This window comes from Melospiza melodia, chromosome 3, assembly GCF_035770615.1.
Source record: "Melospiza melodia melodia isolate bMelMel2 chromosome 3, bMelMel2.pri, whole genome shotgun sequence".
NCBI lineage: Eukaryota > Metazoa > Chordata > Aves > Passeriformes > Passerellidae > Melospiza > Melospiza melodia.
This window is the reverse complement of record NC_086196.1, coordinates 35,896,390-35,911,382: the sequence shown is the minus strand read 5'-3', so window position 1 is coordinate 35,911,382 and position 14,993 is coordinate 35,896,390. Positions and strand designations below refer to the sequence as shown.

The window sequence follows — 14,993 nt, the reverse complement described above, 5'->3', positions numbered from 1 at the left end:
GCAATGTACACAGGGATGCATTGTTTTCTTTCCTAGGAGTTTTTTTGTTCCCTAGGAGGCTGTTTTGGTTAGAGTCAGGTGCACATGGGCATTTTCTTACGCTGTTGCTGCATAAAATGCATTGAGCTATAAAAACTTTGAGGATTTGCTTTAGGTCTTCTTTGTTTAGCTAGTATCCATTGTCTAGTAGACAGTGACACATTCTGAGGGATTATTTCTGATGGTTATTTTCAGAGGGAACAGCAGGTCTTATTAATCTAACTTATTTTTTAATAGCATTTGTTGAATGTTGAGTTACTCAAACTTTAAAATAACTGACTTTAATTCGGAGGTGGTTTATTTGAAACTGGCTCCAAGAAACTTCAATCTAGATTACAGTATCTACACAGGGATAAAAATCTATTTGATTAGCTCATTTCACTTTTGGTTAGTTTTGATAAACATTCACTAGTGCTATCTCAGAATAATATAGTTTAATCAGTCAGACCAAAGGCAAACCCCAACCACTGTACTCTTTCACTGTGTCACAGTAAGATAAACTGACCCCACTCTAAGCTTACATTAAAAAGCTAACATGGAGTCAGGAAGCAGCTGCTTCAGGCAATTGTGTCAGGGGAAGCATCCTCCAGGACTGCAGGGTAGGTGGCTGATGGGATGGTCCAAGTAGGACTCAGCACCAAAAGATCATTCTGCGCTTTTAGACAGCCAAAGTTTTTGTTTGTGGGATGTCTCCATGACTCTGCTTAGCATTTCTGGAGACTTGGTGCTTCTAAGTAAGAGCTATGTTTCTGGCAGCGATGCTGCACCCTGGAAGGGCTCATGGGTGATGTACAAGACCCTCTGTGGTGTACTGGGAAAAGCATGCCAGAGTGACACAGCTGCAGCATTGATATCTACTAAACCATACATTAGACTCTTTAAAAGTATATTTTTGCATCCATTTTCAGAAGGCTTCTGCTCCAGTAGAAAATCCTTCTCCAGACCAACTCAAACCAAACCTTTCCCAGTGTTTCTCAGTCTCTGTTCTGATGCCACAAGCTATAACCTGTTCAGTATTCAAATGCATGCTATGGATTCAAACCAGCACTGCATGCTCAAAGCCAGCATAGGATGTAAGTACTTTAATGTAATGGTCTTTCTTTATTTTTTGGTTGTTTTTTTTTTTCATCTGATTGACAGGAGAAAATGAGGAAAGTGGAAGATATCGTGAAGGATCATTTGCTTTATCTGGATGCTGTGCATGAATTCACAGACTGGCTTCATTCTGCAAAGGAAGAGCTTCACCGCTGGTCAGATGCATCTGGAGATACACCAACTATACAGAAAAAGCTGGCCAAAATCAATGTAAGTGAGCGTTCATGATTTCTTCTGCAATTCAGACCCTATGCTTTAAAAAAAACCCAGTCAAACAGTTGTGGGATCTTGCTTTTTTTCCTTTGAAATGGTGATTACATTTCAGTGAGCTGAAAGCAAGCTTTCCAAGCTGTGCTTTGTTTTCGACTCCCTTCTTATATTAACAGATGGAGTAAAAGTATAATCAGACCTAAGTTAACCACAGCACACATGGAAACAATTTGCAAGAGCGGAAGCCCAGTGGCATCACAGAAGAATGTGGCTTAGCTGATTAATGAATACTTCTCTTTCCTCATCCCTAAATACGCTTTCTCCATGAGCAGAATTGTCTAAATCAGAGACAACCTTTCGTGCTTTGCATGAAATGGAGATGTGTAAAGCAGCACAAGGACTGTCCCCCTCGTTTGAGGGGGGCACATGTTAGAAATATGTGAGTTGCCTCCCTGTGTATACTCTCCTTAGCCTGGAACCTATTCTTAGCCATCTGAGTGCTTAAGAAATTTGCATATTTCTGAATACAACACTAAAGCAGGCTACATGTTTTGCCCATGCCTGGTGTTTACATTCAGATAATCACGCTAGCAACATTTTACTCTGCTCCTAAACATGAGAGAGTGGGACAGTGAACTTAAATGCTAGATGAAGATTCGGGATCCCCAAGATCTAATGACAGATTTTTGTACATTCTGGGGTAATTTTCAGTCTTCTTTGTGCTCAAACTCCTGATCTGTAAAACGGGAAAGGGAGGGGTTAGCAGCATCTAGTTCATAAAATGAACAAGAGAAGATATAACATTAATGTAGTGTTTGGGGTGGTTTTCATATATTCTCCAGTTTCTTAAGCTGAAAGATCCCAAGATTGAGATGTGTGAGATTAAATAAGGATGCCATAGAAAGAATTTAGCTCTGAAAACAAAACCAAAACCATACACTCAGAAAAAAAACCCCAAAAACATGTTCAACCAATTCTGGTACATCACAGGTCACAAGCAGGCTGAAAACTGCAGTTCTGTTTCTGAGACTGCTGCGTGCAGCTACACACCGGCATTTCTTACGCAAGAGATCACAACAAAGCCATCATGTTCCACATCTCAATCTAAATAGTATTTTTTGTATCTAAAAATACATCTAATAGTATTTTACGTCTCTCTCTTCCTGTCTTCCTCTCCAAAGCTGAAGACAGTTTCAGAACTGATGTTGAATCCCCGCAAGGGCCGCTGTTGGCTGGGTTTTACTCCCGCGGTTCCCAGACCGCTGCCGTCAGGGGCCGCGGCTCGGAGCGGTGCGGGGCGCTGGGGCCGGGCCGGGCCGGGCCGGGCGGCGCCCCCGGGCAGGCCCCGCGGCGGTGGCGGTGTGGCGGCCCGCGGGTTACCATGGCAATGTCGCCCCGCAGGAGCTGGTGGAGTCCCGGCAGAGCGGCGCGGGCCGGCTGAGCCGTGTGGAGGCGCTGGCTCCGGCGGCCCGGCGCGGCACGACGGCGGGCGGGTGCCAGCTGCTGGCGGCCGAGATGCAGGCGCTGCAGGCGGACTGGCGGCAGTGGGAGGAGAGCGCCCGGCGCAGCCAGGCCGGCCTGCGGGACGTGCTCAGCCAGATGGCCCTGTCGGAGCGGGAGTTCGCGGCGCAGGCCGGGCGGCTGGAGGAGGCTGTGCGGCGGCTCGCAGGGCAGCTGGCCGCCTGGGCGCAGGGGCTGGCCCCCGCCGACAGCCGCAGCACGGACGCCGAGGTGGTGGAGAGCTGGCGCAAGGAGAAAGTAAGGACATGTCTCTTTTCCATGTACACGTGCGGTCACCGCGGGCGGGAAACTTCCGCCAAGCGGGACTATCCAGCGCATCGTAAATCAGAACTTGCGGAAGGCATTTCTGTGAAAGCCCGACTTTCCAAACTCTTTGTGTTACCGTGATCACAGCGAGCGGTGCTGGCAGAACACGTCCCTCCCCTTGGCCCCTGCTGTAGCAGGCTTAGCAAACGCTGCCTGGACTTAGGGTGTTAAACCCAGGGCTCGCCCCTGGGGGGAAGCCAAGGAGCTGGCACAGCGGCTCTGGGCTGCGCTTCCAAGTTGCTCACTGGTTCGAGCCAGAGTAGCATTTGATGGAGGAAATGTGAAGATTTTCCTAAAAGCCAAGTAAGAACGTGGTGCCATTAAAATTTGTCAGGAATGTATTTGGCTTATACTTTCCTTTTCTTGAAATATCCTCTACATTATGCCCGTTGAGATCTTGCCCAATATTTAAAGAAGTTAATCAGGAAATGGCTCTAATTCCTAATTGCTTTGCTTTGGAATGCAGTAGAATTGAGAGAAATAGAGGTTGTTTCTGTTCCTGGTTGTCTCCTAGCAAAAGATTCCCATTTATATATCACAGCTCCTCCATGTAAATATATACACATATTTGCCACAATCAAGGTACATGTTTGTATCTCAACCACAATGAATCACAGATGTTGATGAAAGATACAGAGTATTTCTCTGTCATAGTAAAGCAGTTTCAGTAGAGGGGGAGAGGGGTGTATTGCCTACTTTCTGACCCCTTGACTGAAGTCGTGTTCAAAAAAACCCCAGAACACAGCCCTTTTCTTTGAACTGAAATTATTGATCTCCTGCTGCAGGGTCTGTGCCAAGTTATTTCTGTGTCTTCTTCTTTCACAGAATTCCTTGCATGGATTTATGAAACCTGCTTGCTTGAGTGCCATTATGTGTCTGTAGGAGTAACAAAGAGGGCATTAAGATGAAGCAAATAATTGTACAAATATGCAAAATGTTCCATATATATGTGTTTTTAAAAAGAAAACAAAGCCATGGGATTGTAAGACACCAGGCATTTTTTTATTTCATAAATGGAGAAGTATTAAATTGAAAGGCTATTGTTTTTATTAGTAGTATATATAATATGTATGTACTGTAGCTCTGTATAAGAACACTCAGATTAGATTGTTGTAAAGTTTGGCTAAGGAGGAAGATGCAGAAGCATCTCATGAGGTAACTATGCATAGCCCCACTATGCAATTTTTATTTATAGTTAGGAGAAATGTGACAGTAATCTTCTCATTGTTGGACCCCAGGGAAAGGCCCTATTGTGAATATAAAATAGCACTGCAGTTTTCATTTCTATTGTCTCACAGTGATTCTGTTGCCATGTTAGCCAAGGCCACAAATTAAAAATGCATTTCCTAATTCGTAGAATTAGCAAGATCATTCTGCTACTCTGTTACACTGAAGCTCTGTTCCCTTAGGTATGTGCAGCATTAGAGCAACAGATTTTGTGCTTGAAATTCAGCAAATTATTTTTGTAATTGTCAGATTCAATATTAAATCCAACTGGCTGCAACAGTGATATCACTGTATGGAAAAATGCCATAGTTAAATTTACCCTATTCTGCAAATTATTGCTCCTGTTTGTTAGTAGGCTGTGCCTAAGGCTGTATGTAGTCAGACTAACCTCTTAGTAGGTATTGAGGTAGGTTATTTGAAACTGAACAATTGTGCTGAAAACAGGCGGTTCTAACCTTGTGTTAGTCATAATAAAGAAATGCTTTCTTTTCATAAAAAAGGGGTGGTTAGCAGTTCATTATGATGATTCCTGCCCTTGGCACTTTGTGACATCCTGTGTTTAGGTAATGCCCATTGTGGTGTGATTTTTAATGCTTTCCAAAAGAATGGTTTCAGTAGCTTAACTGTAAGTAAAGTAAGCAAAAAGTATTTAGTGTATTTTTCTAAGCATTATTGTTCTTACATAATTACTTAGTTCAAATGCTACTTTATATGGCACTGAAACAAGTGACTATTTCAAGTATCTCTTCATCATGATTGAAGAGATTTATCGTGTATGAGTAGCTCAAAGAAGATAGTCCATAATGAATAATGTAAATCAAGGGACTCCTGAAAATCTGCTGCAGCAAAATATCATCTGTAGTTTTCCTGGACATTCAATTTTGTGCAGAACTCATTACAATGTATATTTGTAATAATCCTCTTTGTTTTTTCTTCTGAATATGTATGTGTGTATATATGTGTGTGTGTGTGTGTGTGTGTGTGCGTGCGCATTTTTAGAAATGTGTTTTGGGGGCATCTTTATCTCCCACTTCCAGGTCCCTGTTCAAATCTATCTTCACCTTCATATGATCTGTTTCTCAAGTTTATATTGTAAGTTTCTTCCAGACTGGCACTTTAGCCAAACTATTCTGTACGTGCCAAATGCTCTGGTCTGCCTGCACTGCAGAACCTCTGCTGTTAGCCTGAGAGGAATGTCTGAAGAATTTAGTTCCTAGTGAGGCGAGGAGCCAAGCCTGCACTGCTCATTATGCTGGAGTAGCTGGCAGGATTCTGCAGTGGAGATGCTGTGGACATCATCAAGCACTGTTTTTGTTGGAGTACTTATCACACCTCTCCTTGTGACGCAAGCCAAGCCAACAAAATCTCTTTTTTTGTTTTGTTGGCTTAACTGTCTCCAAGGCACAAACCGTTCCAGTGCATCAATGACAGGCAGTAACCCAGTTACTCTGACATGGTTGTGAGCAGCTGTACTTATAAAATGTGAAGTCATGTGTGAAAAGCATTGAATCAAATCTGTTAAAAAGCTTTGTGCATAAATTAACTTTCTGGATACAGCTTAAAAAATTTTAATTGAACCTGTTAAACTCAAGTCAACAAGATAATTAGATTTATATGAACACATATCACTTGCTATTCTCCAAATGTATGTACTTTTATGTGTGTAGAGCTAATTGATAATACTGTTGCTTTATTAGAATGAAATTTATATCTTAAAATGGGCTTCAAGAATATTTTGAGCTAAGGAAGTTGCGGCATCCAGAAATTTGGTCTCTAGAAGCTCATAATTTCAAACAAGGTACTGTAGACTTGATAGCTAAAATATTCTTGAGATTAAACATATAGATCTTAAATTAATTAATTTTAATTCTGATAAAATTTGATTAAAAAGTTGTGACTTTTTTATGTTTACTCACCAATATTTTCATTTATTTTAATAGGAAACATTGGATGCTCTGGTAAAGTCTGAACAAATGACAGATGAGATCAAAACTCAGTTGAATGATCTTTGTAGATTTTCCAGGGATTTAAGTACTCATTCTTCAAAAGTTTCAGGGTTGATTAAGGAGTATAACAGGTATGCATTCATCTTGTTTAGAATTTATCTCGTGTGTGTGGGGGGGGATGATGAGCTGTCTTTAAGGGAACCATTAATTAGAATTTTAGAACTAGAGACAGACATATGCAATAGTTAGAATCATTATTTTGATTTTGGTGTCAACAAAAGTTATTCAAAGCAGTAATTTGATTTTTTTGAATTTTTTTTTTCTTGAAGCCAAGCTATGCCACTAAATTCAGCTGAAACTAAATGTACATCTATACCTGATGTATTACAGGAGTCCTTGTAAAAAATGAGGCAGTAATATGTCTTATTTGCCTGAAAGAAAATGAACTATACCAGCTAGTTCCGATATTTTTCTTGATTTTGTTCTTCATACTGTTCTTCTTTGTTTAGTTGGTTTCTTGAAGCAGGAACTAGCTAGGGAAGGTAGCATTTGCTCGCTTGCTTTCTCTCAAGTCACTCTGATTTACTTTGGAGTATGACACCTGCATTTCAGACAGAAGAGTCTGTTGTTTCTTGTAGGAGATTTCAGCTTCTGGCTTCTGTAGCTGCAGGAGGATGCGATTGCTCAGATTGATCCTTTATAACCTTGTGGACTTAACAAAGCCACAGAAGTTAGAATTTTATTCACTGTAGTCCTGCGCCCTCTCCCTAGTGAGAGAAAGAGGCTTGCAGAATACATTGATGCTTAGGTGCACTGAGTCACTCTGTGGAAACACTTGTACCTGTCATATCTGTGACAGCTATGTCCCAATTTACACGCTTCACTTTTGAGAACTGAAAGCTTCTAATGGATTTCCTGGGGCCTCGATTAAGTGCATAAATTTGGTAGGAGGAATCCAGGTTAACCTACCCTTACCATTGTGTTTCAGAGAACAAAATAATAGCATTGTCACCTAACGGAGTCCTGCCCTTCCTCTCTCTCTCCCTCCCTCCCTCCCTCGCTTTTTTCTTCTTCCCTGATGTGATAAACCCAGCCTCTGCCTGCAAGCCTCAAAAGGATGTCAGAGCAAAGAGCAGATCTTGCAGCAGAGATTTCGGACGGCTTTCAGGGACTTTCAGCAGTGGCTGGTCAATGCAAGAGTCACCACTGCCAAATGCTTTGACGTGCCTCAAAACATCAGTGAAGCTTCAGCAAGTCTGCAGAAAATACAGGTAACTTTATAGCAGTAAAATACTAGTCTAAGGGAGACCAAATCAATTTCATGTACAGCTCTGATTTATTTCTTTGATTAATTACTGCTTTTGCTAATGTTGCTATTGTTAACACTAAAGGTGACTCATTGCAGAGAAATAAACACTTTTTTTTTTCTATTCTGTTTAGTTTAATTACTGGGCTACAGTTTGTCAGTTTGTAAGTAGTTATGTCTCGTAAATAGTTTTCCTTTCCTTGTTTCTTTTTTATAATTTGAGAAAAATGTGTTTTAGGTGGGAGAGTACTGTAAATCAGAATGATACCAGAATGGAGTCTTAGTACCTGGAGTTATTTCACAATTAAGTGAATACTTTTCATCATGTATGAAAGTGGAGCCCTTATGGTCCAAGAGCAGAGTTAAATTATAAGCAGTGGGAGCAGGCATTTAAAAAGAATATTTGCTACATAAACGTAAAATAAGCCCAAACAGTTCTGTGGAAAGGAATGACAGTTGAAAGTATATTTTAATAAATAAAATGAATGAAAGTTATTTTATTAATAGAACATAGCTATCATTTTAACTGAAACTAACAAAATGAGAATTATTTAATGAGGCTGTTATACCTTTGGTTAGATAGTATAACAGAAGAAATTCATAACTGTTTCTCAGAAAACACCAAAAGCCAAATCACCTCTTCCTCATTTTGCTATATTCACTTTCCTTTGCTTAAAGAGTCCATATAATGCTGTCTTGATATATCAGATATTTGACTCCACCATGTTGAGAATATCTTCAGAAGGGTGAAAAGTCCTGGTAATTTTTTACATTAAATAGAAATGTTTTAGCAAGGCTGTTTTTTTTTTTTTTTTTCAACAGTGGGCTTCTTTTTTTAAATCACTACAGCCCCCTCATAATATAGGACCATACCTTGTTCTCCTTATCTCTGAAAGCTGCCTTACGTGAAATAAACTTTTTTTGGACTGCTTTAGGACTTCTAAAGATGTCTTGCTAACCTGATAAACCTGATATTTTGTTTTTCTTGAAAGTTAATGTTCTGTTAGCACATTTTACATCATTGAGTCACCAATATGTTTCATTTTAATACAGCCAGAATTTATAGTCCAAGTATCTCAAAGTTAACAGACCCTTTGCATTCTCCACTAAGACCTCTCATATAACACAGAATCAGAACCTGACCTAATAATTTTGGTATCAAGCCTGTTACTCCTGAGCATGGGTGTAACCTAATGATTATGTGTCTTACATAATCATGATAATAACAGTTTAAAATATTTCTATATAAGACTACTAAATTTCTTTGAGTCTAAATGCTGACAAAGTTTTTTAATAAGTAACAAAGAGATTATTCCAATAAATTGGAATTTTACAATCTGTTTCCCTAAATTTCTGTATAATTCTTGTACCTGCATTTTTCCACGCACTTATTGCACACTAGCACTGTGCAAGATTTTTGTGAAGACTAATATTTCTAAACAAGGAAGGTAAATTATGGATACAGAGGCATAAATCTCACAGATTGGACATAGGTCAGGTTCTGAGCATCAGCCCACACCACCACATGCTCATGGCAAGTCCAGCACAGCTGGAGCTTGCCCATGGGCAGGGGTTTGGTCCAGTGTGTGCCTCTGAGGGTGTCCCTGTGTTATCTCTGTTAGGATAACTGTGGAAGGGGCTAGCAGCAAGCTTGTTAGCTAAAGGAGTGAGAGGAAGCTGAGAAGTAAGAAGAAGCTAATAAGGAGCTCTCTCTAAAGCTGTAACTAAGGAGATCGAGAGAAGAAAGATAAGAGAACTTTAAAGCTAGATGAAGTATTTTTTGAAAGTTAGTTGAAGTCACTATAACGTTTCACCAATAGTATTATGTTAACTTATTGTAGCCAATAGTTAAGGTAGAAGAAGCATAAACAATTAGAAAGTGTATAAAAGTCAGCCATGTTCAATAATAAAGAGTTTCCAACTGAGACTGCTTGTAGTCTCTGCTTTGGGTCATGACCGCCTCGACATAACAGTTCCCTGAAATGAAACTTTTATCACTTTCTGTACTAGTGGTATTTGAGGGAATATATTACCCAACTAAATCAGTAGTAATTGTCTCATGAAGTATGGAAAATACAGGTAATCCTGGAGTCTTAATATGTGTATTCAGACACTTTGATTTCTGGATCAAGTAGCTGTTATCTCTAACTCCCGTCAATACAAACAGTATCGAAATGAATTTACTGAAAATACATCAGGACATTAGCAAGCAGAAAGAGTAAACTCTCATCACTGATCAATTTTCTAGCAGCTTGACTTTATTGGGACTCAAAGTTCACCAGTTAACTTTTTTCGTTACTATTTTTAGGAATTCTTATCAGAAAGTGAGAATGGGCAACAAAAGCTAAACCTGCTGGCATCCAAAGGAGAGCTACTGTGCTCTGTTTTACCAAAGGAAAAGGCTAAAGTTATCCTGGACAAATCTGCTGCTGCTAAAGAAGATTGGAAAAATTTTATCACCACACTCCACCAGAAGAAATCTGCATTGGAGGTATGGAACCAGTCACAGTGAGGAAAGACTGGATCTAAATTTCCTCTTTGCTTCTACTTGAAACAGCACAGTTTAGATGTGTATATCTGTGAGTGTTTACTATGTAACAGAATTAAGAAATAGATGCTTTCAAGAAGTCTTATTCTTGTGCTTGCATTTTGCTTTTGTTTACTTCTGCTATCTTTATGACCTGATTCACTTTAATTTGGTGTTTTATGAAGAAGGGTGTTGTTCAGAATCAAAACAGCAGTTCCTGAAATTCAGTAGTCTCATCAAATGTACTGGGTTTCTAAAACATATTTTCCTTCTGAAAAAATGGTTTTAGTACAGGTTTCTGAAACAGCTGCTTATTGAATAGTCCCAGTAGAGTATGCAAATTTTGTTTCTCTTACTGCAAATACGTGAAATTTACTTATTTAATTGAGCGACTTTTTAGGTAACTGCAAGTGCCTTTCGCTGTTTGGAACTCACAGTTCAACCAGCAGGTGGTGAATATCTTAAAATCATAAACTTTTTAAGGTCATAGGTTTTAAGGTCAAAATGTCTCATCTGAAATTCCCTGCATAGAATAGGATAATTAAAGTTCCTTGGCATTCTTGTTTCAAACCAATGCTGCCTAGACAGGCGATAAAAAGTTTAAATACACTTAATGCATTATGTAGGAAAACATTTCAAAGAAAATTCTCAGATAGCAAGGACTTACCTTTCTTCATCTTAAGGTTGCCATGGAAAGAGGATGTTCTCAGTCTTTTTGAGTCAAGCATTTTTCAGTCTCACAGGCTTAGTTTTTTTATTCAGATGTTTAAGTGATACGGGTGTAGCTGAAAAGAAAATTAAATATGTCTGGGGGAAAAATACATTAAAATAAATAAGGCACAGGAGCTATGCTGTTCAGGTTTTTATTCCACATGAATTATTTTAGGTGCTCTTTTATTAAATAATGCAGAATAAGCCTGCAAGAAAAGTATGCAGGCCTGAAGGAATGCTGTTGTATGCATTTAATGCACTTCTTATGATCAAAATTTTACTCTATAAAAAGAATACAACCAGAAGCATTCCCCAGGACTGGGTTGAATTTAGACATTACCTAGAAACATTAGCAGCCCACTTAAGGAGGGCTTAATGTTAATGACTGAAGTCACATATTAGATAACTCACATCCCAAATTAGCCTTTATTCACACTACCTTAGTTATGCGAACTGGAATTAGATTAAGTCAAGTCTCATAAAATCTGTAAAGCTTTACAATCAAAAGAAATTTGTTTCAGCCTTCCCTCAGCTGTGTAGTACATTATTGCTTCTATTTTGCTTTTTAAAAGCCCTATCAAACGTTTATTTCAGTGTCTGTGGGATAAGAACAGGCAGAGCTCATGTAATTTATTTGAAGAGTTTTGTATAATTTGCCTGCAGTTATATATCCTTTTTGTGTTCTTGATCTGTGTGTTATGAATTAGTTATGTCTAGTGCACTGGGACTATTCATAGAAATTTGCATGCCTTCCTAGAGCTTAAAGATCCAGATGAAGGACTTTGAAGCAACTGCTGAGCCTCTGCAGGAGTGGCTGACCACAACTGAGAAGATAGTACAAGGAAGTAGCAGTCGGCTCCATGATCTTCCTTCCAAGAGGAGAGAACAGCAAAAGCTGCAGGTGACTTATAAGGGCTCTTAAGACAGCCAGACCTTCCTGTTCCATTCTCCTGGCCTCATTGGTTACTTACAAAAGCTTAATCATTCTAGCATCCTGACCTCTAAATAAGATGGGAACTTTTTTTGAGGTTTACTGTTGATGATCCTGTTCCATCAAGTTTTGCATCTCCACATTTCTTATGACATGCTGCTCCATTGCTGTAACCGTATGGTGTGCCTGTCTCAGCAAGCTTGCCATATGTCACTTCTATTTTTCATGGCACCTTCATGCTTCTCCATCTCCTGCTTTCTTGCACCCACTCTTATTATTACTGTGCTTGTGCTTTACAGTCTGTCCTTGAGGAAATAAGCTGCCACGAGCATCAGCTCAACAGGCTAAAAGAGAAAGCTCAGCAGCTGTGGGAAGAACAAGCTGTCAGCAAAAGCTTTATGCGCAGAGTGTCTCAGTTGTCTTCTCAGTATCTTACTCTAAGCAATCTGACAAAGGTAATGCATCCAATGCATGTGCTCCTAAGCAACTCCTGTGATGTATGTGGGGAAAAATAAAGACTGAAATGTGAAACACTGCAGTTGTCATGCTTGCCTGCTCTGTGATGTGTCTGGGCTATTCTGTCTTTCACATTGACTTATAAGAGTGGAAAGTAAGGACCGTCAACAAAGTGTAACTGTGATTTTTTGTTATTAATTTTTAAAAGTGTACTGATTAGGAAGTAAATCCCACCCGATTATACAATAATCAGACTTTATTTTGATTCTTTCAAGCATGAAGACAGTTTTGTAATAAGTTGCATCTGAAAGAGGCATTTTTCAAAAATTAGCAGAGATGGAGTTTTTTCTAGAAAATACAAGATGCAGACAAGTTGTTATTTTATCTTATCCTGTAATGATGATTATTGGCATTGTAATTATTTTCACCTAAAAGTAATAGGTTGGTCTTCTAAAAAAAATTTGCCTCTTAAGATGCTTTTAAATGTTCAAGGGGAGGCATAGGCCAAATTTTAAACCATCAGACCAAGAACTGAGAGTTTAACATCACTCTCTTTTTTTGAGCTTCCCACACTTCACCTCTTAATAGTTCCACCATCTCTCTAGTGGAGACAGATAAGAAAACCTCCATATTAAGATTGTTATTTTTCTCAAAGTTCATGTCATGAAGAAGGCTTGATACAGGCTTACAGTTGCTACAGTAACTAGAATGATTAAGGATATAGGAAATATGTTTTGGAATAACAATTCAGTTCAGAAAGTATATATGTTTAAGGGATTGCTACTTTGGCAATTCCTACTTTTTCTGTAGAAGAAACACTTATAAAGTGTATATTTGATTTACTGAAAATTATTGTATGCACAGCCATAACAAATTTTCATGTCTACAAAATGAGAAAGTGAAAAACGAATGAGTTACTAACATAGGCTTATGCAAGCAGAACTTGTAGGAGAGGTCAGGATGAGCAGGTGTCATCTAAGGTGCAGGATACATATAGTCCTGCATGTTAGAGAAACCCTGAACCCTTTTGGATAGCCATGGATCTTGAGGATCCCTCTCAGTAATTTCCAAAGCCTGTTATATTGACTTGATATTTGTTCTCTGTCTCAGTGGAAAAAACACACTCTGCCTTGTATTCTTGTTCACCTCAAGCCTTTTAGCAATGTAACTACAGCATTTGTTTTTGATTTGTATGAGTGTCAGTGGTTTTTCAGAAGAATTGTTTTACCAGTGAGAGTCATTGAGGAAACAGGTCTTTACCAAATATCAACAAAGCAATTTTGCTGCTGTGGTGTAGCTTCTCAGGCATAAATCTGTTTTTACATTGGCCGATTGCACAAGTTAGCTTCCATTGCAACACTGACATGGAGCTTAGATGTGATTTATTTATTTAAGAAAAAGTGAAACCAGAAAACTGCAGCTTTAGATTTAGAAAATAAAAAAGTACATTTCTGAGATTTTAATTTGTATTTTATGTTTGGACAATTCATTTGTGTGTAAATGCAGAATCCATTCCATGCTTAAGTGTATTTGTAATTATCAGTGTATGAAGCAAACTTCTCTGTATGATTGATGAGACTCATTCTAAAGTCCATGAGTTGGTATGGGGAATAGGGAATCCTTTCAATAGCTGTTGGTGCTAATTGCTGTATGAATTGCAGGAGAAAGTTTCCAGAATGGACAGGATTGTGGCAGAGCACCAGCAGTTCTCACAGAGTGTCAAGGACCTCCAGGACTGGGTTGCTGATGCAGTTCACATGCTGGATTCCTACTCCCATCCTACTGCAGACAAGAGTGTTCTGGATAGCCGGATGCTAAAACTAGAGGTATGGAAACAGGAGTTCAAAACCTGCTCTCTTTTAGATCTATATGAAGAATACAAATATAGGATAGTTAGTTGTTGCATATTAGTCTAATAACTGTTGTTCAGATGCTGATTTTCAGTTTATTCAAAAGTAACTCCTTTTGTAGCAGAAAGAGCTCTTCTCTAAGAAGTAGATAAGGACCTTAATGACATGGACAACTGCATATATGAAAATTCTTGAAGTACTCAAAAGATGTTGTGTGGCTGATGAAGTTTAAATGGAAGAAGTAGGGTAGTCACTTCTGTTAGTTTAGTATATTTCAATATACTTAGATCTTACAGGTGATACAGTTGATTCAGCAAATCTTTTCCTATAATTATTTGCTTTTAAAATGGTGATGACAGTTAAGAAAATAGCATCTGCTGACAACAGATGCTATTTAGGGCATCATTTAGAAGACAATATTTTCATTTTATTGATGTCTTGGATTCTGAGCCAAAGATCTTCAAAAGTATAAGGCTAGGTCAAAAAGCAAAAGACTGTAGCATAATACGAAAATTATGTTTTGGCTTTTGTTTATCGAATCTTTTGGGTTCATGCTTTCAGGCTTTTCATGACTACGTAGTGTTAAAAACTGTGAGTTTGCAACTGCACAACTCCAGGAGCTGAAGTCCCCAGGCTGACACTGATGACAGATTTTATTTGTTGATACTGTCATGTTGCAAATATATCCTGGAGTGGTAGAACTGTATTTCAGCTCTGTAGAAGAGCTTTGTCATTACATCTTGTTGTCTGTATGAATGAATCCTCCTGTTTTCCTTTTAAGTGATGTTTTCTTTGGAATGTCAGCCTTTTCACTGAACAGTACCTTTTCTGATATACTCTATGTACTTGCACAGATTCCACGAGAATT

The 14,993-nt window shown here is 38.9% G+C and overlaps 1 protein-coding gene across 20 annotated transcripts in view; it reads left to right on the top strand.

Annotated features, from left to right (window-relative positions):
• The window catches only part of SYNE1 (spectrin repeat containing nuclear envelope protein 1), a 289,695-nt gene that overhangs the window by 137,550 nt on the left and 137,152 nt on the right, over positions 1 to 14,993 (top strand). For all 20 annotated transcript variants that reach the window (XM_063151313.1, XM_063151312.1, XM_063151296.1 and 17 more), the window contains 8 exons: positions 1,180 to 1,344; positions 2,746 to 3,102; positions 6,339 to 6,475; positions 7,438 to 7,615; positions 9,959 to 10,141; positions 11,646 to 11,789; positions 12,119 to 12,274; positions 13,937 to 14,101. In XM_063151313.1, coding sequence (XP_063007383.1) covers positions 1,180 to 1,344; positions 2,746 to 3,102; positions 6,339 to 6,475; positions 7,438 to 7,615; positions 9,959 to 10,141; positions 11,646 to 11,789; positions 12,119 to 12,274; positions 13,937 to 14,101 — 1,485 coding nt within the window. The remainder of the gene's footprint in view (positions 1 to 1,179; positions 1,345 to 2,745; positions 3,103 to 6,338; positions 6,476 to 7,437; positions 7,616 to 9,958; positions 10,142 to 11,645; positions 11,790 to 12,118; positions 12,275 to 13,936; positions 14,102 to 14,993) is intronic.